The sequence below is a fragment of the Letharia lupina genome (assembly GCF_014066315.1).
Source record: "Letharia lupina isolate WasteWater1 chromosome Unknown contig_7, whole genome shotgun sequence".
Taxonomy (NCBI): Eukaryota; Fungi; Ascomycota; class Lecanoromycetes; order Lecanorales; family Parmeliaceae; genus Letharia; species Letharia lupina.
In genome coordinates, this window is record NW_023502976.1 from 1,526,882 (window position 1) to 1,551,777 (window position 24,896).

General features: G+C 50.9%; 7 protein-coding genes across 7 annotated transcripts; 4 read left to right on the forward strand and 3 right to left on the reverse strand.

Annotated features, from left to right (window-relative positions):
* Nucleotides 1–705: 705 nt before the first annotated feature.
* Nucleotides 706–2,959, forward strand: HO133_009737 (uncharacterized protein; the record flags this gene model as incomplete). The annotated part of the gene is made up of 2 exons (XM_037300596.1): nucleotides 706–2,753; nucleotides 2,815–2,959. The coding sequence occupies 2 exons, from the start codon at nucleotides 706–708 to the stop codon at nucleotides 2,957–2,959; spliced, it is 2,193 nt and encodes a 730-aa protein (XP_037154444.1).
* A 265-nt stretch (nucleotides 2,960–3,224) lies between these two features.
* Nucleotides 3,225–4,179, reverse strand: HO133_009738 (uncharacterized protein; the record flags this gene model as incomplete). Its single annotated transcript, XM_037300597.1, has 3 exons — nucleotides 3,225–3,423; nucleotides 3,499–3,736; nucleotides 3,801–4,179. 3 exons carry the CDS (start codon nucleotides 4,177–4,179, stop codon nucleotides 3,225–3,227), a joined length of 816 nt encoding a protein of 271 aa, XP_037154445.1.
* Nucleotides 4,180–5,624: 1,445 nt separating this feature from the next.
* Nucleotides 5,625–7,241, forward strand: HO133_009739 (uncharacterized protein; the record flags this gene model as incomplete). Its single annotated transcript, XM_037300598.1, has 4 exons — nucleotides 5,625–5,837; nucleotides 5,952–6,436; nucleotides 6,506–6,519; nucleotides 6,667–7,241. The coding sequence occupies 4 exons, from the start codon at nucleotides 5,625–5,627 to the stop codon at nucleotides 7,239–7,241; spliced, it is 1,287 nt and encodes a 428-aa protein (XP_037154446.1).
* Nucleotides 7,242–8,220: 979 nt separating this feature from the next.
* HO133_009740 (uncharacterized protein) lies at nucleotides 8,221–8,998 on the forward strand (the record flags this gene model as incomplete). The annotated part of the gene is made up of 3 exons (XM_037300599.1): nucleotides 8,221–8,350; nucleotides 8,406–8,719; nucleotides 8,798–8,998. The coding sequence occupies 3 exons, from the start codon at nucleotides 8,221–8,223 to the stop codon at nucleotides 8,996–8,998; spliced, it is 645 nt and encodes a 214-aa protein (XP_037154447.1).
* A 1,285-nt stretch (nucleotides 8,999–10,283) lies between these two features.
* On the reverse strand, nucleotides 10,284–13,081 carry HO133_009741 (uncharacterized protein; the record flags this gene model as incomplete). Its single annotated transcript, XM_037300600.1, has 5 exons — nucleotides 10,284–10,541; nucleotides 11,201–12,041; nucleotides 12,124–12,552; nucleotides 12,820–12,867; nucleotides 13,044–13,081. 5 exons carry the CDS (start codon nucleotides 13,079–13,081, stop codon nucleotides 10,284–10,286), a joined length of 1,614 nt encoding a protein of 537 aa, XP_037154448.1.
* A 1,728-nt stretch (nucleotides 13,082–14,809) lies between these two features.
* On the forward strand, nucleotides 14,810–17,101 carry HO133_009742 (uncharacterized protein; the record flags this gene model as incomplete). The annotated part of the gene is made up of 1 exon (XM_037300601.1): nucleotides 14,810–17,101. One exon carries the CDS (start codon nucleotides 14,810–14,812, stop codon nucleotides 17,099–17,101), a length of 2,292 nt encoding a protein of 763 aa, XP_037154449.1.
* A 667-nt stretch (nucleotides 17,102–17,768) lies between these two features.
* HO133_009743 (uncharacterized protein) lies at nucleotides 17,769–20,044 on the reverse strand (the record flags this gene model as incomplete). Its single annotated transcript, XM_037300602.1, has 3 exons — nucleotides 17,769–17,926; nucleotides 18,009–18,743; nucleotides 18,952–20,044. The coding sequence occupies 3 exons, from the start codon at nucleotides 20,042–20,044 to the stop codon at nucleotides 17,769–17,771; spliced, it is 1,986 nt and encodes a 661-aa protein (XP_037154450.1).
* Nucleotides 20,045–24,896: the final 4,852 nt, after the last annotated feature.

Below are 24,896 nucleotides of genomic sequence, written 5' to 3' on the forward strand. Positions count from 1 at the left end.
TTCCCCTACTAATTAATACAAGATCTTTAGCCCTCTCAGCCGATTTGGTCTTAAATCCAGCAAAGGACAGCTGTGAGAAGATGTAATGTAGATGAGCAGTGATCTAGTGGATGGTGATCTCTCCAGTGGCCACCACCCATCGGAGCAGGAGATTGCTCTGCCTGCAACACCTTCAATGGTGACAGTAGAAGCAACAACAGTCTCAGACTCGTCAAAGATATTTGTATGCAGTCGTGCTTCGCCTCGAGTCTCAATTGAATGAGGTGGTGATGAAAGTTGGCTTTCAGGAATAATGAAGGAGCGAGGGGGTTGCATTAAGCGTGCTTATTATTAGGGAGCGATTGTTGCTTGGTCAATTTAGCGAGTCAATAAAGGAGTCTAAAAATAGACATTCACGAACTCTGGTTTCAAAGGAGTTTAGTTTAAATATGCGTAAAGCTGAGTGGACTTGCAACCATCAATCCATCATCGTTTTTGATATCTTCGCGTTTTAGGCATCGGATCTGCTTTACCAGCATGGATGCCCTTAATTAAAGATATGTTGGTCCCTTAGCGACCGTCAAATACGAGCCCCGATCCACCGTCTCAAGTCTCGCGGCAGGGTGCCCTTTTTCCCAAGCCATAAGTTCTTCCTCTTCCGACTTTCACTGTCTGAACAGGAGTGTGAAGAACCCTACCTATAACTTTGCTTCCCAAATACCCAACATGTCCCGAGCACCAGATCGCACCTTCTCCTTTGATGACGACGACGAAATAGCTCTCGACGCAAACCGGAGAAACTACCTTTCACAGGACAACAATACCTTCCGAGAAGCGCAGCCTTCCCCTCCTCCAGGCTATACAGACTCTCCGACCAGACTCTACAATGATCGTCCACCTTCACCTCCAGCTCATCGATATACGCCTTACCAACCCCCCCAACCCACCGGCCCTATCGACTCTCAAACGGCCCGCCCTCGGATTGCAGTAAACACTAGACAAGCCCGAGAGGGTGCTTACGGTAGTCGGGACCTGGGTCACTCCGCCTCGAACCGGACCGCATCAACAATAACCCCAGGAGCTGACAACTGGGGGGATAGAGCTGTTGGCGGTGGAATGACAGGTATCGCTTTGGGCGTTGCCAATACGAACGAACGGGAAAGTGGTATAGAAGCATTACGATCGCTGGACGGCACACAACCCGCTAGAGGTCTTCCACCAGAGCGCTACGACACGATGCCGTCAGATACGCCAAATATACCTGCTCCCCTATTCCATAGTCGCGATCCATTCACCTCGCCAGCTCTCTCAGGCAGGTCTAATCCCTTTGAAGATGAAAGAGGTGACATTTCACCTTCACCTGGAGATCTCACTCCTCGGGGCTACCCTTCTACGCACAGTATTCCCATGAGTGAGTATCCTCCACAAGATGTCTACGAAAATGCCCGCAGCTCATACACGGACAATCCTTACAAACGTTTCTCTACCGCCTGGGATGCTCGAGTAGGGCGGGGTGATATTGACCCAAACGAGATTGAAGATGATGGCGATGATTATGGGGCACCACCAATAAAGCCAAGGAGGTCGATGCTAGGTCTCAACGGCGAAGGTGCGGCGACTGCAGCTGGAGGTGCTGCTGCCACCGGAGGAATCTTGGGGGCGCTGGGAGGTCTTGTCGGAAAGACCGCTGCTGGTAGCAACGGGGCACGGGACCCTTCTGGTCAATACGGTGCTGTGCCTGGATCATCCGGACCCGGCGTTGATGACGGCGTTGAGAAGAGCGCTTGGCTCAGCAAGCAGACCTCTGGAAGGAGAAGATTGCAGTGGATTGTGGGCACCATTGTTGTTTTGGCAATTATTGGTGGAATAGTTGGCGGAGTGATTGCTGCGTTGCGCAGCCGCAGTTCTAGCAGCTCTGATAATTCCTCATCCTCCGGCCAATCCTCTGGACCGACCGATAGTGATTTGGATATGAACTCACCAGAGATCAAAAAGCTGATGGATAATTCTAATCTCCACAAGGTCTTCCCAGGAATGGACTACACACCATTCAACGCGCAGTATCCTGCGTGTTTGACCAACCCTCCCAGTCAAGACAATGTCACGATGGACATCGCTGTGCTGTCGCAGCTTACCAACGCCGTTCGATTATATGGAACCGACTGTAACCAGACGCAGATGGTTCTCCATGCCATCGATAAATTATCACTCCCGGATATGAAAGTCTGGTTAGGCGTATGGCTGGACAACAACAGCACAACCAGCAATCGCGGCCTCGATGCTATGTATCAAATCATTTCTCAGTACGGCGCCAGCCCTTTCGCTGGAGTCATCGTTGGGAACGAGGTTCTTTACCGCAAAGACATGACAGAGACACAGCTGAGCGATCTCCTCGGAGGCGTCAAGACGAATTTCACAAATCAAAAAATTGACCTTGATATCGCCACCTCAGATCTGGGTGATAATTGGATCGCGGCCCTTACCGACAACGTTGATTATGTCATGTCGAACATCCATCCGTTCTTTGCAGGTGTTGCGGCGGAAATAGCAGCTGGCTGGACTTGGGATTTCTGGCAGGACTTTGATACAGTCCTGACCAATGGGACGACGAAGCAGAATGTCATCTCTGAGACCGGTTGGCCGAGTGGAGGTGGTACGGATTGTGGAGAGGCCAGTACCTGCGTCAATGGTAGTGTGGCGGGTATTGATGGGATGAACACCTACATGGATACCTTCGTTTGTCAAAGTCTAACCAATAAGACGAACTACTTCTGGTCAGTGCTATCTTCTATCGCTCAAAAATCGCATTCAGCTAATGGCTTTCGATCGTTCTAGGTTCGAAGCTTTCGATGAGCCATGGAAACAGAGTCTCAATACGCCTGGCAAGGAATGGGAAGACAAATGGGGTTTGATGGATCCGGGTCGAAATTTGAAGCCTGGATTGACCATCCCCAATTGTGGAGGCCAGACTGTCACGTAGCTGACTGGCACCATGCAGACCTGACTTCTTGGCGTTTTGAGCATGAAAAAGCATCTGGATGCGCGATGGGAGGTCGATTGTACATTTGCACGTTGCATCGAAGCGCTCATGGCTATGAGGGATCTCCAGATATTCGGGTAGCTTGGGAAAATTTCTGTACGTATTGAGTCTCGTGCTTGGAGACTTGTAAGTGTAGATACAAAAGAAGTTATCATTTGCATAGCATAGCACAGCATAGCATAGTACAGCATTAGCGCTCTGCCATCTACATCAACCGGACGGCTTCCTCAATCTTACTCTTGCACGAATCGCCTTTCTCTGACTTCACCCAGTAAATGCATGTGGACTCGCACCAAGGAGTTCTGTCAAAGTCGGGCATAGGCCTCGAACGAGTCTTTCCTAAAAAGTCGTGGAAGATCTGACGTGACCCTTTCTTCGTGCTCTCCGCCAGAGACGACAACAAGCTGGATATTTTAATAAGTCAACATTTCCAATACCGCCGCACGAGACGAGACTCTGTGGCATCGGGGATCGCTTACCCTTCAACATACATCTGCGGATCGGAGCCAACGGACAATACGGGCGTCGCGGTCTCCAAAGCGGTAGCGTAGTGGAAACATTCAAGGTGGGGCGCAAAGAGAAACGTTGTGCTGTTGAGCTTGGAAAAGGCGTCAGGGCTTTGGACGACGGTGTAGCCAAGACTTTCCAGAATGGTGTGGTCGAGCGCGTTGAAGACGGGGTCTTGAAAGACGATGTCCTGGATGTGGTGTTCCTTGCCTGTAGATCTGAATCAGCTGGGCCCGGTGGGAGATACTGCGTTCCATGTTTGGGGCACCAGGACCTAGCATCTCGAGGATGGAAATCAAAGCCGCAAGCTCATAAGACGAACTCTCCGACCCAGCCGTCATGCTCCCCAAGCCCAGACAGACGCACTGTGTAATCAGGATGTTCTCCGCAGGTAGTATGTCTTGCTCGAACATACGTGACAAGCTCTTGAAACAATCCGATCCTTGCCAGATGGGAGCATAGTGCTTCCGGAATCGGTCTAGATATGTCTCCAGGGTATACTTCGTTCCCGTGGATTTTCCATCTTCGAGACGTATGCCAGTAGTCCCGGCATTGACAGTGCCTGGAGGGCCTTTGATGACGTGGGTCCAGCCTGAAGAGTCGGTGATTTGCTGAAGTTTGCGCTGAGGCGGTGGCTTTTTGCGGCGAGTCATGGTGTCTGGTTTGTTCCCGATGCTTCGACAAAGGATTCTTCTGCGTTGAGAGGACGGGAACCAAATGAAGTGGATGCTTCCCACAGCTAGGTCGAGTGTCACTGAAAGGAGATGACTGCATGGCCGATAGTATTTGCATTTCGCCTCTTGGTTCGATTCTGATCAGCAGTAGTCCTCTCATGGCAATCCATGCTTGGTCGAGCTACGCTGCTGATATCCAAGGTACTCGGATGCAAATAGTCTTCTAGTTTGGGAGTGGTGATGTTTAATTCACTGTGAACAGCCTTGGGCAGCGCCAAAGCAGCCGAAATCCTTGCCGGGCTTCGTCTTGTCCAGCTCAGCTGAAAGGCTTTGATGCATCAACGAGATTGACAGGCGTATGCTACACCTTCCTGAAGCACTACTCTTCTCACCAAAGTCGACCAGGTTTCACTCAACTTTCTATCTTACAGTGGATGTTAAGCATCACGGGTGAGCGGGCAAAAGTCCAACATTGAAACTGGGGCAGCTAAAGAGCTACAGGTAAGAGCATGTGGCCGAGGAATACCTTAATAATAATACGCGAGTCGCAACGATTTTAGAGAATGAATGTCTGGCGTACTCATGGGCTCTGATCTGAATGCTGAAAAGAAGAGATTTGGAATACGTATATAAGGCGATTGGACTATGGAATAAGCCCAAGGTTACTCAGTACACTACTGGATGGCACGATGGTACCCTAAACAAAGTGTTTTGAAGCCCTGGACTCGGAATCCGGCGTCTTGTACTACTCTAGGTTGATGGGTAGTACGCTCGGCTGATATGCCATGATGAACTGTAAAGTACGGTATGATGATCTGCCACTACTGTCGTATCCCGCCTGAAAACACCTCTTTTCCAACTTCCCCCCCATACCACCATTGGTTCAATTCTATCCCCACACTCCCTGAAAATGATGCTATAGAAAATAAGAAGCACCGCAACACCATTGTACCAGCGCCATTAGGAATTGAATCTAATACGAACTAAATACCCCCAACAACACGACCACAACCAACAGGCGTCCGCCCCCGGACGGTAAGCCAACCAACGAACATTTTCCGGGCATGAAAGCACCGGGGGAATTCGAACCAACGGCTGTTCCCGGTTAAGAACTTTAAACCCTGAGGCTCATGGCGCTGCCAGAAAATAAGAAGCACCGCAACACCATTGTACGAGTACCAGCGCCATTAGGATTCGAACCTAATACGAACTAGATACCCCCAACAACAGCTATGACACACGGCATGTACCTAATCATCTAATCGAGTACTGATATATTAAAAGAAGCCCATGGCGGCTCCCGCAGTCGACACGAGGGTGAGGGGAGAACCGTGTGCCTCAACGACATCTGCGACATCCCGCCATCAACCGCCATGTTCATCATCTGAAAAATTCATCTTACCTACTTTCAATCCCCAAATAACATGGAAACACCCGTTGGCAACGAGGCCGGACCTCCAACCACAGATCAAGACGTAACTCCAGCCTTCCTGGCGCAGAGCCTTCAACCAAACATCTATGCAGCGTGCATCGTTGTCACTCTAGCCGCGACGAGTGCAGTTGCGCTTCGCTTACTATGTAGGCGACTCGCTAAGGCGTACCTGTGGTGGGATGATTGGATGATTGTTGCAGCATTGGTGAGTGTAAAGTGCCGTGGAGAATGGATGACTGCTCTGACCGAGTATGAAGATCGTTGAGTGGGGTCTGTCCGCCTTGCTTTTATACCAAACTGCCGCCCTGAACTTCGGGAGACGCGAGGAAGTACTGAAGCCATGGCAATCCACCTCTTTTGCAAAGGTGAGTTTTTTTACGATGAGACCAATCGTCCCGCAGGATATCGTATTGACAAGGAGCAGAGCTTAATTGCCACTCAAACCATTTACTTTTGCGCGCAAGCGCTCGTGAAAGTCTCGATTCTGCTATTGTACCACCGCCTCTTCGGAGTCGTCGAATGGTTCCGAATCGCACTTTGTGTGGCTGGTGCGTTGACCATCATGTGGTGGATCGCTGCAATCCTGGACTCGATATTCCAATGTGTACCCGTACAAGCCATCTGGGACAAAAGCATAAGGGATCCCAAATGCCAGGATGTTAGAGCCTCTGCGCTGGGCACCGGGATCTCGAACATGATCCTCGATATCATGTTCTTGATCATTCCGCTTCCAATGATATGGAAGCTTCAAGTCACCAGAAAGATCAAGATTTCTTTGACGGGTATCTTCCTTCTTGGAGCTTTGTATGTCTCTCGAAGCCGTTTCAATGGCTCCTTTTTCGCAGGAACGTTCAACTGACTTGTTTAACCTAGTGTCTGCGCCACCTGTACGTATCTTCGGAGCTCATGTTTCTTATCTTGAACCAGATCTTGAGTCCTGGGACATGTCTTGGAAGATTTTGCTCTCGAAATATGTTTTAGGCTCACTGTCTCCCCGTTGAATAGGCAGTACTAACGGTGAAATTTTAACCCAGCCGCTGTCCGCATACACGCAATATACAAGACAGACTGGACCTTGACAGATCCAAGTTGGACTGGCTTCGGCTTAGGGGTCTGGAGCACGGTAGAGTCATGCTGTTCGGTCATAGCAGCTTGCCTACCAACGATGAGGCCTCTTCTTACCCGCGCCCAAGCTCATACGTCACATGCGAAAAGTACGAGCACCAAGTCATTAAGGACCCTCAACTTCGTTAGCAGCGGCAGCAAAGGGGGTCCTCTTTCCCCAATTTGGAGCCCACCTTCGCCGTCATCTCCAAGGAAAGCTCCATATCAGAGTCTGGACGAGTACTTGCCTGATCTGGAGAACGGAGATAGCTCATTCGGGATGAAGAAATCGCCTCGGACATGGCAGAACGCGAGGTTCGATTCACATGCGACGTACGCAAATCCTTCACCGGGCTTTGGACAAGACCGGCCATTTCATTCGACACTGAGGTCGGAGGAGTTCGGGAAAGAAAACCCTCCATTGTCTTTGCTGGAGCCCAGATACGTTGGGCCAGCGAGATTTGGACGCGGTGGTGCGTGTCTGCATGAGCATGACGGTGTTTAGGGTCGGACATTCTGGGGAAGGGTGCATGAAACCTCATTGATAATGCATACTCTATGACTAGTCCTTGAACGCCAGTCTTTTGTAGCAAGCAGCGTTATGTTACTGTATATCTGATAACTTCTTGGCCATGTGTACAAGTATATACTTTTGATATGTTCATGCGGGGAACAAACACAAGGCTCGGCCCATTAGACGGATTAAAGTGGGGGGTGCCAAGGCGGGAACATGGAGCATCACGCCGTTGAAAAGAGTTGTTGTCGATGCAAGGTGAGCACAAGTACGAGTAGGTAGTATGAAAGTGCTCCCAGTCAACTCCATTATGATATGTCGATTCTTTGTTGCAATCTGCATACATGTAGTCTTACTCAACCAGGGGTCTTGCAATTTTACCGTACGGTACCTTAGAGGCCCCCGAAGCTATGCTCAGTATGGTAAGGTATTGCCGCCGAGGGCTTGTTAGCGTGACATATTGCAGCTGGTATCGTTGCAGTCATTGGTTGAAGAGTGATCTCTCTGCATGCAGAGTGCTGACAAGCTCTTCTCCAACCGCCGACCACATCCCTTTTCCCCAATCAGCGGCTGCTCTCAGTCCCTTTCAGTGCTAAGTGCTAGGTATCATGCTCTGGTCGCTCGGAAGGTGGGGGATCTATCCAACTGTTCAGCGACACTGGCGCGGCTACAGCTTCAGGTGTGTGTGAGGAAGAGAAAAAAAGCACAGCACTACGTTGCCTCCCTGCTCTGTCCCTCCATCTATTCTTACATATCCTTCAAGGCTTCGCTATCGCCCAAGCACGTTTCACCAATTTCCCTCTCCCCTCAAAGACTGAATAGCTCTGCTGACGGGGATTGAGACTACCTTCCGCTACCTACCACAACCTTCATAATGCTTAGATCACACTCACTGCTCCTCGTCGCGACAACATGTCTCTCCCTAATTTTCACCCTCGTATCCTCACACACAGTCATCACATATCCTGGCATGCGCGGCGATAACCTGCATACAACTGGCAATATTACTGGGCTCAACGGCAGCGACATAGTCGGCACCAATGGTCTCGGCGTTGGCAACGACAATACATATCCCTATGGCATGCAATGGATCTACCCATGTACGCTCAGTAATTCCATCTGTTTGTGGACTGCTTGATGCTAATAGCTCCCCAGGCGGCGGCATGCCCATGTCTACCAACAGAACAAACTGGCCTGTAACAGGCGGCGCTATCGGTATTCAGCCCGGCTGGTTCCAGGGCCACAACTATGCCCTGTTCTACATCAATCTCGGCGATGGCACAGTGCCTGAAAACTATTCCCTGATTATGCAACCGGTATTTGGCATCGTTGGGCCAGACAACCTTGCGTACAACGGATCGTTTTGCCTGCCCCAGGTGCCGCTGCCCGCAAATTACACAGCGGTGGTAGGGACCAATGCGACTATTCAGATCATTGAGGCGGCGCAGCACGGAGCGGCCCTGTTCAATGTGAGTCGTTAGGAGCTTTCTGACCACTCTTGAATGTGAAGGCTTTCAGAGCGGGCTGCTGACAGTGTGGGAATACAGTGTGTTGATATCACATTCGCGGACCCTAAAGATGTGCCGGAGGTCACGCCCGATAATTGTGCGAATACTTCAGACATCACTCTCCAATACGTCTACAGTACCAACAGTCAGACATCGGATGCCGAGGTTCTCTGCTCGAGCAAAGTCACCTGGATGGCTTCTATACCTCTTGCCCTGATGGTAATGTGGGGGCTGCTATAGACGGCGAGGACTATCAACAGACATGACGAGTAACACATCTGGAGATTGCATACTATGTTTAGGGCTATGTGGAGTAGAGATTCATGGTGGCAGGCTTCGTTAAAGTTTGTTATCTTGGTTGAGTCGTTGATTGGAAGCGAGGCTTCCTATCCTTTGGCTGAAAGGGACTGCATGGCCGGTGTTTGGTTCCTCTGGAGAGGCGTTGGTTAAGGGTTGATGATGGAGTACCATCTCTGAACGATTATCATTAACACGCCATGGACAATCTATACCACTTAGAAATGATGCTAATATGTATCCTATCTCACAACAGACTTTTCAAAACTTGGGCCTCTATCGACATGGACTTCGAAATCATGCTTTTCCTGCCCCAAGTGATCAAGCTTTCTCCTAACTCCTTAACGCAGATCTCACTTTTCACATCCGGCTTCTCTTACTCACTCCATCAGTCCCCTCCACCCTCTTACAACTCGCCCTCCCTGAGATCCACTCCTTCGCACTGAGCCCCTCCTCCGCCTGCGCCTCCCCCTCCCACTCCGCCAACGCCGGTATCACATCACCGCCCTCCAACCTCTTCAACCCGGCCTCGCAAAGCATGCAAGACCACATCTCGTGTGACTAGCCTGCGCACCCGGTGGGGATACGACCCGACGGATGTGCGAGCGCAAGACACCGTTGGTGAATTCCACCACGGCAACCCCCCCTCCCCCCCCCAACGTTGACAACAGCGTGGGTCGGGCAGAGTCGGCGCCGTCGCCCCCGGCGGGAGTACTTGCGGACCGGCCTCCGAGGCGGTCGGAGAGGACGGTGACGGAACCGACGTCGGTGTCTTCGCCCGACGCCGTTCGACCAGCGTCCACGGGCTGCGGAGGAGCCTCGACGCAGCGGGCGTGTTCGCCCGGGCCCCGTTGTCCGACCGAGGCGGATTGGGCGGTGCGGGCGGTGGGGAGACGCAGGTGCGTGGGTAGATGTGTGGGGGGGAGAAGCGAGACGATGGAGTGGGGTGGGCACGTGAAGGGTTCCGTGCAGGTTTCGACGGGCTGAGAGGATGTTCGGAGAGAGAGGGGGGAGGGGGAAGGGGAGGGGATGGCTTCTTTGGAGTCGTTGTAGGATCCGTTGCGGTCGAGGCTGCCCGTTTTGAATCAATGACGGAGGTGCGGGAGCTTTTGTAGCTGCTCTTCATTCATTCGTGCTTGGCCGGAACAGGGTCTCTGATGAGAATGTTTACCCCACGTATGTATGACCTTTGAGCGCTGAGGTTGGATTTCTGCTTTTCTTCCGAAAGTCAATCGTAGAGCTGCTTCCCAACATCAAAGAGCTTGTCTGCGTTGTTGAGCATGGATTGACCTTGTAGGGCGCCACGGAGGTCGAGGTACGAAAAGCCCGAGTCTTTGTGGGCAGTAAAGAAGTGACCCGATTCGTCTTGGTCCTTGTTCAGGAGCTTGTTCAGAGAGATTCGCAGCAAGGGTGCTGTTGGGACATCATTAGGGAACGGGGGCGTTGGGGCGAAGTCTTTGCAGGCTGAGTCTGGGACTTCCATGGTCTGCAACAATCGAGAGTCGTAAAGATGAAAGATTGTAATGGTATGGAGAACGAAAGGGAGCTGTATGTGTCTTTGCAACAGGAATCGAATCGATCTTCGTTCTGGTGTCTAGGCTTGCCTCGGCTTCCAATTATGAGTACCGTCTTGTACAAATCCGTTCGAGAGGAGTTGAGGGTAAGAAAGGGGAAGCAACATGCAGGCCGGACTGGGTGTGACAAGCTTCAAGTAAAACAGAGTGAAAAAAAAGTAGCAAACCTAAGCGGCAAGAGGCCTCGTTGGTTGAAGGCCTCGTCGTTTGAAAGCACTGTAGATCTGACACATTTTCCATTTCTCTTCATGTAATGTAATGCACCTATGTAATGCTCCTCCTATTTTCAATCTGTACCCAAAGTGATGACAATTGATGAAGAAAGGAAGTTGACACACGCCAACAGTATGGCTCTGCCTTTTCCGTTATGCCACAGTATTATAGATACATGAGCTGTGTCTGCTTTAAGTATTGACCGTAGAGCTTGAAGGAGGTCCACAATAGCCAAAGTTCTCCCTATTCAAACCTTTCGGAAGACGCAGCAGGCGCTGTTCACGATCAGCATTGATGCTTCATTGATTTTGCTCGGGTCATACCTGTTCCTGATTCACAGTCTCGAGCCATGGATCACCTTGTAGTCCACAGCGAGCTCACGACCTCCATCATTGATGACTAATACACGAACACTGCCACGACCGTTGGCGAACGAGTCGTTGAGTCTCGACCACAATCCACCCTGATCAATGACTGGAAGACCTTGCTTCACATCGCCAGTCTCGGTCATGGCAACAACGCGGCCGTCATCGCGAATGTCAAGGACGCGGTACTGCTTGAAAACGGGGCCGAGCATATTCTGGACGATGACCGAGGGGGAAGGATTGGAGACGAAGCTTGATTCTTCGTGGAGTTGCTTGGTGAAGAGGTCAACTCCTAGGTAGCGGTGCTGACCGGTCTGAGCAGAGGTGGTAATCCGGATGACCTGACAGGGACGACCTTGGAGGATCAGCAGATCGCCAATGCGGATGTGATGGCAGGGGATGGTAATGGTGTCAGCCACCCCGCCACGACGCTCAACATAGCGAACAGTCTCATGGACTCCATCACGGACACGGGTAGGGCCTCGCTCTCGATCCTCCTTCTCGATAATCACCTCCTCACGCTCGTGCTGTGGATGGAAAGGGTGAAATACACGGTCAGCGGCATGCTCAAGGCCGCGACGGATAGAGTGGTAGCGCCCTTCGTCGTCGTAGTAACCCATATCTGGACGATGCGGTGGCTCTACGATTGTTTCGGCTTCGATTCGTTCCTCTCGAGGTCCGGTATGACGACGCTCGAATTCAACGTCGTAATTGGGGTGAAGGCGTCGTCGATAATCACGTTCCGTGATGTCGATCTCTTCTTCGCGGCGGTGGTGGTGAGGAACTTCGATGTCGACCTTTGTATCAGTATAGCGGCGGTCTGAATCTCGGGGGCTGCAAGAAATGTAGGTATTAGTGTTCTGTCGTCGAAGAGGCTATGAACTTAGGAGAGACCGGGGAGCAGGGTTAGGCTTACAGATCTCTTCTAACTTCTATGTCTGGGTGATTGTGATGGCGCTGGTGGTGATCTCTGGTGATCTCTACTTCTGCGTGATCGTGATCGCGGTGATTTCGGTCTGAGCGGTATCGGTCTTCCTCTGCGTAGACAGTAACGTCGTCTTCTTTGCGGCGCGGACGGCGTTCACGGTCCTCTCCGTAGACCTTGACCTCTTCCTCGTCGTATCGAGTACGATCTTTGCGGCCTGGAAGAGAGGCAGAGTAAGAAGAGTACTTGGTTTCGTGACCTTCCCGTCCGACGCGCTGGTTGGTCTCTCTTTCTACCTTGACGCGAGTAGTGTCTACAGCAGCGTCGCTCCGGTACGACGACGGGAAGACACTGAAAGGGATCGGGACTCTGGCGTCAAAGTCCAGTTTGACGAGAGTGGAGGAGTCTTTTCTCGAATGCCTTCCGAGCCGTTATGAGTAACGAATCGAAAGGAAGACAAGAAGAGACTCTTGCTTCAGGTTAGGGGGGGGGGGGGTGTGGAGAAGTAAGAGATGAAGGTGTAGTTTGGCGACTTGCCAGCAACACGCTTCGATCTCGTGACTGTCAAATGAGTGATGCGTTGATGTTTCTGGTTCTATTGCTGATTTTGGGGAGCTTCAGAGTATGAAGTTTTGGATGATTGAAATTTTGGTGAGGATGGTAAGATTGAAGAAAAACATGGCTCACAAGTTGGGGGATTTGTTGTTGACCCAGGGTCTGTCTTGGCGGGCGTTGCTGGGCAAGAAAGCAGCGCGCTAAGAGACGCCTCTTTTCCAAAGTCACTCCCTTGCATTCTGCAAGTCACTAGTTTTAGAGCGATGAATAACGTAACTTACGGTACTTCAAAAGATGTCGAGAGAAATATCCTCTGCTTTCTTCCACAGTACTCTACAACCCTTCTATTGCAGTACCGTTTTCCATAATTCTTATACTCTATTTCTACGAGCATTGTCCGTTGTCATGGGATAAATTCGTTATCCCGCCTGCGCCAGTGTGTCTTCTTCCCACCTATCGCGTCATTGCTCCCTTCTGCATCTGTTTTCGTGGCTGCTTGCCATTGGATTCTTTCTTCTCGTCTTTCGAATTCTAGACCTTGGGTCGCCCTGCAGCCAGCAGAATCCCGACCTATGACTGAGTAGCGGAGTGACTTCCTTACCCTGCATTGATCTTCCTGCTCATTATGCATGTGCAGAAGACGGAGATTATTCCTAGTTCTTCATCTGGTGACTGTATATGTACTTCTAATCCTCCAAATTATTCGTTACTCTCAAGGGAGCCCCTCTTCGTGATAAGAGCTTTGACAGCAGACCGCTAGGCCATCGAAATCGCACCATGATGGATGATCCCCCTGCAAATAAGGTCTCGCGCGTCCTCCTTGTAGACACAACTTTAGCTTCTTCCGCAGTCTCTGGAACGTTCCTTGCCCCACCGAGAGAGCCATGTCGTCTTGATACTGACACTTTCTCTAGCTTCGGGCCACGCTCTTGAGGCATTTGCCCATTCAAATGATCCGGATTTAATAAGCTGCTTGGCTTCAATGGTCAAGCTTCAATGCACCTGTCTATTCTTATTCAGCAGCCCACCTGGAAACAGCAAGATTGACCTGCAAACAGAGGTTGGAGGTGACCAGGCTGAGAGCCGAACCTTCCGATCGTTTCCAAAGCGCCATTGTACTGTACAAATAACCACAAGCCGGTACAAAGTGGAATGCTATCGTAGGCTCGACTTTACAGTGCAATCTCTGGTGCCCAATTCTACGGATTCAAACATGGTAGACCTTCTTCATGGAATAATCCAAACTGCATGCGCCACATTCTCTACGTCGAAATCCGAAGATCGACGAGAGGATCATATATCGGGTCCGATCTACAACATTGCGGGCTCTCACGTGCGGTTTGGCACTGTTGGAACACAACATTGCTGCCCAATGGAACAAAGTAAAGGTTCGGCTCGAGCTTCGGATGGAAGTGTGAGGGTGAAATGTCCCGCCATGGCCGTTGAGCGTTGCTCAAACGCAGATTGAACGGCTCTCTCTGAACGGGGACAGAGGCCAAGCCAATTCATATCGTCAGAGCGTGACCATACTGAGTGAGGCATGCCGTAAGGATTCTCTTTTTAGAGGCATGTTCATCACACATAAAAATGTACATGGAGTAAGCGGAGGTCATAAACGATCACGGTGCAAAAGACCGCCCTGGAGTACTTTGTTGTTGTAGACTCGGTAAGCTCGGAAGCCGGAACTTCAGAGACTTGCTGCCCGGTGGCCCTGCGTCATTCTTTACAATAAGGTAAACTTAGCCGAACTCTCTTTATCATATGTCTTCTCACCTTCTCTAACTCGGGCACATAAAATCTTCCATATCCACCTTCATAAAACTTTCACCAACACTTCTCATCCTTCACTGAATCCCATAACGACTTGGATATAACCCAAGGCGAACACTTCCAACGTTGCAAGGTCGACATACTCTTGGCCCTCCCGTGCTTCAGCGGCGCATCCCTGCATGCAGCATTAGCGGACTTCAGCCCTCAGCGCTGGTAACATATGGGTTCATGGTTGGATCAAATTTGAAGATAAAAAGAGTTTCTACGAGCTGCGACTTTTGATTTTCCAGCTCCTTCTTGTGCTCCCACTCCTTGAAGTGAAGCCAAATTACATACAGTCCATAGGGAAACAATGAGTTCCGGGTACGGTCGGGCAGGCTCACCACCCAGGAATCGCTATGCTCCACCTGGTCGCACGTCCGCCAGCAGCTTCTTTTCCCCTTCCTCCTTTGATACCTATCCGCCATCTACTCGCTCCACTAGGGACTACCCACCTGGGTCCCGCATCAGTGTAGAGCGTGTAGATGCACCAAGAGTCCTTCCCCTTCGGACCCGCAGCCCTCCACGACGTGCTGCCGAGGACGATTACACCGTCCGCCCTCGTCCTCGAGGCACAATACTCGAGGCTCCAAGGATTCGAAGACCTGTGGGCGTAGTAGTTCCGAGTTCTCCCGCTCGGAGCTCTAGGCCAATCATCACAAGCGCGATCGACAGACCTCCAAGCCCTGTGACAGCAACGCGCAGAGACCGTCGAGATGACGATTACGAACTCTTACCTGCTTCTTCCTCCACAAGACGGCACCATCAGCGTCACTCTTCATTAGGTACTACAGACTCAGGCCGGCTAATGCCTGCAGACAGAGATCCAAGGGAAAAGATCTATCTGAAGTCCAATCTGGCTCGACCATCGGTCAGAGAACGCCATGACGAAAACGATCGAGACTTTGGGTTTGACAACACGGAAGCGGCTCGAGAGCCAAGGTATCAGGACTCTTATCGACAGAGATCTAGGAGAGACAGCCACAATAGTGGCCGCCCAACGAGCATGGTCATACCTGAAGATTATATTCCACGATCAAATAGGGAACCTGGTCCACCTGTATCTACAAGGGGATTTGAGAATATTGGAAGATCTCAGAGCCTTAGACAAGGTTATCATGCTAAAAACGAAGATCGGGCTCTTAGGGATTATGGGCGCGATGACCGCGAAATCAGCTATCATCCCAAACCCTCTCGCCCAGAGATTGCCCTGCACCAGCCGTCCAACGGTGCATACGCTCCATATCCGGAAGAAGAATCACGAAGGCGGCTTCGCAAGCCTGGCCCTGAAGAAGATGTACTGGAGCTACTACCGAAAACCCGCAAGCCTGCGCCTGAGGATGAGACTTTGGACTTGAGTGCGAAATCTCGCAAAGTTATACCCGAGGATGATGCGCTGGAGCCGCGACCAAAGCCTCGTAAAACCATACGAGAGGAGGAGCGACAGGAGCCAAGAATTCGCGACCCTCGCGATGAAGAGAACGACCAATCGCGACCAAAGTCTCGTAAACCGATATTGGAGGACCAGCGACTGGAACCAAGGATTAGAGACCCTCGCGATGATGACCATGAACGGGACGGTGATGATCGCCCTAGGAAACATCGTCATAGGCGCCATCACAGAGACCATGACAACCGCAGAGATTATGATGACAGAGACGATAGAAATCCGAGAGCGCGTGATGACTTCCGGGAAAAGCTAGACAGAGCCGAGGATAGAGGCCCAAGCAATGGCTTGCTCGCTGGGGCTGGAGCTGCGGCCGCCGCTGCGGGATTAGCTACTGAAGGAGTACGACGGCACCAGAACAAAGAGTCTCGAGATGAAGAAAGCCTACCGGCGAAACAATACCAGGACCATCTGCGAGAACCTGAGCGTGATCACTTGGATACAAGCTCTGTGAGCAGTGGTCTCAGTGGTGATACTCAGGAAAACAAGGAGGAAAGGAAGAGACGCAAGAGGCTTGAGAAGGAAGAAGAGGACCGTTTGTATGAAGAAGCAAGAGCTGAGGAGCGCCGTGCAAAAGAGAATGCTGAGTTGTTCGTCGGTCCCGTGGAGCCTGTGCTTCGCGAGCAAGCCTCGTACGAACGCCGCCCCGAGGATCGAGCACCCAGACACCACCGCAGCTACACGCCTCGCCGTCACCACTCCCGTACGCGCGATGACGATTCCTACACAGAATCCTCGTTCTCCTCCTCGAGCGACAGCGAAGACGACAGGATCGAGCGCCAGCCCCATGTCGTCACTCCCTCTAACGAAGAAAAACCGGCGCTTCCACCGGCTCCCAAGGGCATTCTCCGTAAACCCCGCGAAAAGTTCCCCGAGCACCCCGACACAGTCCGCGAAGGTGTTGCACCGCACAAGGAAATGCCCAAGAAAGACGTACCGCCCAATGCGCGTTGGACGAAGATCAACCGGAAGCTAGTGAATCCAGAAGCTCTAGAGCAGGATGGGATCAGATTTAACGAATATGTGGATCATGTCATTGTGCTGAAGGCGATGGATTTGGAGGAGATCGAGAAATACACGCGGAAGACAGCGGAGATCAGAGAGAAGAGACGATTGTTGATGGGGCCCGAGCCGCCTAAGCCTATCGAACCATTCTGAGGATAGAGAGAAAAGGAGAGAGATTGACAGGACCTCGTTGGGGCTGGGACCAGGTTTCGCAAGGAGTGCTGAATTGGATCGTATAGCCTGGACAGGAAAGATACGTGGAGATTGTGCAAGATGCAAGGCGTGCGTTCTGAAACCCCTCTTTCTGTTGTATGCGAGTACTTTGCTGTTTGAAATGGCTTGAGAAAGCTAGTCGAGATGAATCATACGCATGCAACGAAGCAAAGAACCAAACAAAGATATACTGCAACAGTCGACGGTGAATGTCGTCTTGTTTTTACAAGCTTGATGATACTAACAATAAAGGTACAACCGGCGAGCTGAAGTTCTCAGCATCGATTCTAGCTAGCTGCTGTGGGAACTGGCGAGTACGTATGCTTCCTGAACCGAACCATATTTCTCTTCGCAACGATTCCAACCATGTGGGTATTTCTCTCGCGTTGCCTTGGTCTCGGGGCAATCTCGCTTCGCCCTTCCCTTTATACAATGGCCGACCCTTTGTACATGGAAAATTCTCGTACTGTGCACCAGGCAGCCGACATCCATCTCTGTCCTATGGTGGCACATTCCGCTCCATCGTGAGAAGCGTACAATGTTGGTAAAGCACAAGTCATGAATCGAATGTGTCCGAGCAGCGAGTAGTCCCAGCTGAGCAACGAATTCAAGGCGTGTCAGCCCTCTTTGCCCCTCTGGCCCTTTTACTCTTCCTCTCCACCCACATCTTCTTCCCAGTCCGCGTCTCAAGATGTGGCGCCACGGTCGAAACTTCCTGGCCTCCGGCAGCGATGGTACTGCCGACCTTGTTTCTATACGCGTCCACTGCACCCTCCGTTAGTATCCCATGCTTGCTCATACCCCGTACCATGAGCTTATTCAGGCTGAGGAGAAGCAGGCAACTCACAGCTCTTCTGCAGGAATACCACCCTCCCCGCAAACGTCCTACTCTGACTCCAACTGATTCGATACCCCAATTCATTCAACTTCTCCTCCCTCTCCTTGGCCCTCCTCCCCAAACCCGGAACTTTCAGCGTCCCCTCCCTCCTTTCCACCATCGGCACGGGAACAGTCACCCTTCCCACTTGCATCCCCCGACCCATCTCCGGAACACCTAAGCCGTCGCCCTGACCTTCGCCTCCATCTTCTGCATCATCCTCAACAAACCTGATCCTGCGGGCCCTCTTGGCGCGGGGACTCGGAGGCATTTCCGTTGGGTACCAACTGCGCGGGTAGACAGAATTGTCCCATCGGTAAGAGTCAGGGAGCTCAGCGATCTCTACAGATTCGAGGTTGACCTTGACGCGCACGCGGGTTTTGCGTACGGTGTCATCGACGAGGATAAATTTGCGGCGCTTGGCTTCGGGCAGGTCGCTGAAAACGGAGCTGTGCTTTTTCTCGGGAGATGGCGATGACTTTTCGATTTTGGTGGCTGCGGTGGGAATGGAAGAGGAGGTTGAGATGGCATGATTGGGCATGGAGTGATCGAGGCCGTTGGAGAGGTGAGGAGGCATGGAGGCGGCCGAAGCTGGATGTTGAGGGTAGGCTTGATAGCCGTGGAAGACATTGGATGGACGGATCGAGGCGGGTAAAGATTTGGGAGCTTGCTGATGTGGTGGTTGGGGATCGAAGTCACCATTCACTATTAGTGTGGGAATTTCATGAGAGTCAGCCTACGTTCAGGTATGTAATTTGGTTTTGTTGGCTGCATCGCTGCAGGCGTCATGAAGTAGCATACAAGAATGTTAAATGACCGCAGCAGCCAAGCTGCCTTGGCAATGTACATAACCATGAACTTGGTCCAGCCAAAAAGGTCGCACGTAGTCATCATGACAACTGGTGAAACATACCGCTGACATCATCTGTGCTGCCCGTTGTGCTTCCATCAGGGTGCGCGTGGTGATGGTGTAGCTGCGCCGGCCCTGCCATGCTGATATTCGCTGGAGGCGGTCTTTGAACGGGCGCCGCCATAGGATTCGTACTAGGTGGTTGTCCTCCAACGTCACGTGGACCAGCCAGGTGATTATTTGTGTGATTTGCATTCTTTCGTGTGTTGATTTTAGCCATCCGTCTCACTCGTCTACTACGTAATCGAGGGTCTTGATTGCTGTTCCTCCAACTGTCCACGGCTCTCTGAATTAGACCTCTCTTTGCGCGAAGGCACGGATTTAACTCGGCCAGTGCCCAGCCGACTGTATTGCACTCATTCTCGTATTGAAGGCGATTGCCTTTGTAGCTATCCTTGGCGCAGCACGCCCGTGGATAAACGCAATTCTCGTTTCTGAAATCCTGTGGAAGGCTATCCGTATTGACCGACTCCACATCACATCTAATAGTGTATTCCATCTTGACTCGGTCGCGCGAGTATTCGAAAGCAATCCATTGAACGCCGTTGTTGTCTTGGCGCACAACGAGAGGAGTGGTTGCTGGTATAGGCCCCGGTGCGGAATTAGGATTTACTCCCCCTCCTCCACTTTGACCTGGATGCAATCCATTTCCGTTCTGAGACGGGCCCGTAGGCGCATTGTGATTGGAGGCCATCGGCCCGGTTGGAGATCTCTGCAGGCTGGCCGGATCCATCTGCCTCGGTATACCAGGCTCGAGTTTTGTTTGAGGTCGGGGACTGTTCGTTATCCCTGGTTGCTGAGCGGAGGGTTGGTGCGCCATGGGAGCCTGGGCTTGTTGATGTGGAAGAAGAGGTTGAGAGGCCATCATGTGATGTTGCTGCTGTTGTTGCTGCCCGGGGTGTTGCGGGTATGAAGACGGTTGCACTTGATATTGAGGGTAGCCGTACACCTGTTGCATCTGCGCGGGGGCTTGGGCGTACATACGTCCATGCTGATCATGACTTTGTGATGACGCGACTGATGCTGGAGAATTGGATTGTGGAGTATGGTAGACTGGTTGTTGGTATGGTCTTTGCTGCATGTGGGCAGCCGCCATTAGATCGGGTGCTTCTGGTAAACTTGGTCAGTGTTTCCAGTCTTGGTGAATGAAAAAGTTCCCTCTGGTTCTCGCTGGCATAAAACGCGTACCTGCGGAAGAAAAGTGCCCTGATACAGGCGTTCCGTAGGGACTTGGTGCGTAATATACTTCTGGAGGAGCGTGACCGTTGGTGCCAGGGACTGGCTGGGAGTAGGGAGACTGGTGCTGGAGTGGTAGACCGTGGTTCGAAGAGTGTGGAGAGGGAAATGAGTTGGCGTGTTGATTTTGGTGTGGAGAGTCGGGATGCGGCTGTTGATGAGCAATGTTTGTGGATCGTGAATGTTGCAGGTGCTGTGGACCAGGGCCTTGCTGGACCGGAAGAGGATGATGCTGGTAGCATAGAACAGACGAATTAGCTTCACATTCTGCGCTAATAGACCTTTGAAGCAAGCGCAAGCAAGGGCCGACTGAAGGCAGGACGTATAATGGAAGCGTTGATGTAGCGATATTGGAAATCGGCAATCATTCATCCACGTGAAGCTAGGACAGGGGACGCTTATGGTGGACAAGGAGGATCCATCATATAAGCTGGGGAGCATTTACAGGATGATGCTAGTTCAGTTGTCGATGCAATCGACGACACCACAGCCTGAATGGTTGAACAAGGTAATGCTAAAGGAATGAGCAGTTGGACGAGAAAGAGAGCGAAAGCGAAGTGGGCAAGGAGGAAGCGATGGCAAGGAGGGTGATTTGACAGGCGTTGAGGCAGATGATGTAGAGGATTTGTATAGAAGCTCGAAGGTGAAGTGTGGAGTGATGTGCAGGGAAGTTCCAAGGACCTGACCGCTTCAAGGATGTTAAAAGACCCTTTCTTGCAGGGAAGCTTGCTCAAGTGCAGCAGTAGTCCCGGCACATGCATACCATGTAAACTTGGCTCCCGGCCAGTCAGAAGGTATTCATGCAACGCAGCTGCAAAGCGCAACGCAACCTCATGCGCGCTGGGGGCAAGTTGTAAAAGGAAAGTGATGGGGGCGACGTCTTGGAGATGAAAATGAGAGTGAAAATATGAAAATGAAGATGAAGATGAGATGAGAGAAATGATGTATGGGGGATTGGAGAATCAAGGATAATCGCGATACTTACAGGATCTCCCGTCGGCTCTTCCTTGTAGAGAGCTCCCATACTTTTTGATTTTTTTCTCTCTTTCGCTCTTTCTTTTCTTTCTTCTTTTGATCATCAGCTTTGGCCCATGACGCTCCGAAACACTTTGAAATACCGAGGAGAATTTGGTTTGGTGGGTGAATGAGGTCTGAAAGATTTGTAACGCGTTTGGGGGAGAAGTTGGGTAACGATACACGGTAGACGGTAAGGTAGCTCGCTGTGTAAAGATGGTAAAACCCGGCTAATAATGACCGCAGGACTGCAGCGGTTGCCAAGGTTTTAGGGAGGATTAAATGGTGTGAAGCATACTCCTGCTGCTGCTGCTGTACATGAATAATGTTCGAGTCAGCATTCAATACTTTATCGTTTTTTGACCGTGTGGCAAGCTAGGATGACGAATCGAACGCGTCCATTCCGCAGCTTATGTAGTTGGCGTCATACAATTCGTGCCAAAATCCCACTTCCCAACCAGCGCAATTGTGCGCCTAATAATGCAAGAGCGGAGGAAAGTTACCTTTCTTTGTGATTACCGTAGCCCGTAGCTCGTAGTACGTATGAGTGAGAGTGAGAGTGAGAGTGAGAGAGAGCATAGAGGTTGGAAATAGATCAAGTAAGTAGAGTCAAAAGAAAGAAAGGAAAAAAAAAATCTCTCTGTGTCGCGCGCTGACCAATGTACCTTACACGGCCAGTCGAATGTCGGGCCTTGCCCAGAAATGGCTTGGGCGAGTATCTGACACACGTGAGGCTGGGACCGTTGGATAACCAGCAGAGCAGATTTCCACCTCGGCACAAGTGCAAAGGAAAAAAGGAGTCAATGTGATTCGTCGAGGCAGATTATCTTTTCTACCTATCTTGTTGTTTTTTACGGAAAAGTCCTGCAATATTAAAATAAAAGGAAAAAATAGGCAGGAATGATGATGGCGCGTTTCCAGATTTTTACGCTACGGTGGTAAAGTCTTGGGTGGTGTGTTATCTTAGTGGCTCAAATTACAGTTAGCCACAGGGGATCATGGACTTTGCACCTGTAGGGCATAGGTTGTGCACATTGTACTCTACGTCAGGACTCAACGACTCAGGACTCAGGACTCAGGACGTCGAATCTCTATCGAGCATCGAGAGATGAAGAGGGGCTGATGTTTCGAATCCTAATCAAGACGCTACCGAAGCATCGGTTGGGGAAGCTTCGGCTTCTGCAGCCTCTCCGATGATTGATAGGTGGAATGCTACTTTGACCGCTGCGACTTGGAGAAGGAGCACCCGATGGCTTGATGGGAGTTTAATTCTTCATTTCTTAAGGGGGGAAAACCCGCTGGCTGGGAGTCCTGGGACCAATGGCCTTCGCCTTCATTTGCACTAAAGGACACGCGCTTGGGCTTGCCCGCTAAGTCCGAAACGTGGCCTCGCGTGCATCATCTGGTAGTACGGTTGTACCTAGAGCAACGAACAATGAAACGTCTGCTGAATGATAATATTATGTTAAGATTAATGCTAATCAAAACACATGTTTGCGACCCGTCTTCTCCTGTTGCATGTCGGTTTGAGAGGTGCATATCGCCTGAATCACAGAGATACAAATAGAAGGTAAGGGGTAAAGGGGGCAGCGATAAATCAAGCTTCATCAAAGACCGTAGACAGAAAAAAGCATCAATCGAACAGAGTTTAAGTGGCCGTTGAATCAGCAGGGATCAGGGATTGTCACAAGGTCCACCTCGGTTAGCCATGCTCTGCAAGACGAATTGCCGAGACATTATTAGGTGTTATTACCAATATTTCGTCAAAAGCACGAGGGCAGAAGAAACTTGAGAGCGGGGTCGCAGCGTCAAGAGAAGGGTGTCGACGATAGGATCCAAATTGGAAGACTAAGCTACTTCCAAGTCCGTTTGCTTCCGAGCTGTTTGTGATGCTCAACCAGAGTTCACAGACGTTGATAGACCGGGGTGCTGATAATCCCAGCAAACCCGTTAGAGCGAGCTGTCAAGTGGGGGAATACTACGCCGGGGTTCGCTACTTCCGGGACCCGTCAAACGTCTCGTCTTCATCAACCTCTTACAGCTGTTGAGCCTCGATGACTTTGGGATTCTCAACCCGTGTTCACGGATGTCTCTGAATGGTGTGGAGGGAGCGTGTGATATGTTCGTCCGTCTCGGCTACCTAGTCCTTGCACTCGGTGGGCTTAGATGCGGATCAGCCTAGCAAGGCCTTTCTGCAAGGGAATCTGACTTTGACGGCACCACACGCGTATAGTTCCAATCTTCGATAATCTGGTGCTCGAGCCGCTGAACCAGCGAGGGTGTTTGCAGCTGTTCGCGTTCCTGTACGATCAGTGGACGCTGGTCCGCGGGCTCTCAAGACCAACTGCATTTGGTGCCCGCTCACGGTTGCTCTGCCTTATATGCTTCGTTGCCCACAGTCGCGCACGTCGTTGCTGAATGTTGGACTCGGGTAAAGGTTGGGGTAAAGGTTGGGCCCCTTGTCCGTGAGCTCCTGGCAAGCGCGGCTTCTTCTGGTATGGTTTTCTAGATCTAGATCGGAAGTCACAGCTGGACTAGCATTGGGTGGGGTGGAATTGGTGATTGGGCTCGTGTGAGATTGTAAGAGGTCGAAGAATTCGAATTCTGATGAGACTGTATGAAATTCACACCTTTAGCTGCTTTTTGCCAAGCGTCAGTAGATTACCAGTGCCAATGTCATCAGATGAGAGAAATGGCAATAAAGAGGGGAATAATCTGTATCGTCATAAAAGTCTTGCACAGTGGAAAAGCAAGCGGTGGAATCACCAATGATACGATTGATGATAGACTCTTCCAGCATTGCTACCTTGTACGCTGGTTGAAAAGAACGTGGTCGTGGTAACAGAGAAACCAAACTTACTGCGGACAAGCCATGGGATGATAAGAGATCTGCAGTGCTAGAGCACGTCAAGTGAGCATGGCCGTAGGTTCGCGGGAGGGATTGTCAAGGCTATGGAATGGGCAGGGATTCTTCAGAGTGAGACAATGGCATGGCATGAGAAGATTGGGACTATGCGCACGCATTAAAGGTATTTCTAGCTATGAACAAGTGCCATGTGAAGCGCCTTGAAGGTATCGAATTCTCAGGATCCAAATGAGCTTTTGGCGCCTATCCTTATTGAGAGATATTTAGCCGTCCCTAAAGGGCGTCCACAAGGAGTTTGAGAAGATTGATTGCATTAAAGTCGGCGAAGAAGGGGTATGTAAACGTAGTGATCACTTTGATATGTATACAGTGTGAAGACTGCGGTAGTAGTGGTGGTAGTAAGATAATTATTACCACGAGAGAACATGTACTTTATCTGATTACACTACCTACCGATGAAATGCAATCCCTGCGATGTTGCAGCTTCTAGAAAGGAAAGGTAGCCGTTCTTTGCCTGGAAGCTTAGATGTTTAAGGTAGATCATTAGATGCTTGAGGTATGTATGTACCTCAGATGTGCCCAATGCCCACGCCCCAAAATAAGGCTTTCCCTTCCTCCCGCTGAACCTGGTCGAGCGAAGGAAAAAAAGGAAAAGAAGGGAAAAAAGGAAAAAAGATGATTGAGTCTGGAGGTCTTAGCAAAACTTGCTTGCATCCTTCAAACTGGCTAAACATATGTGTAAGCATGTACTCATGTACTTAAATAGGGTCACCTGAGCTGGAAATAAGAGGGAAAGTCTCACAGGAAGAATATGCAGGATACGCAAGTTACC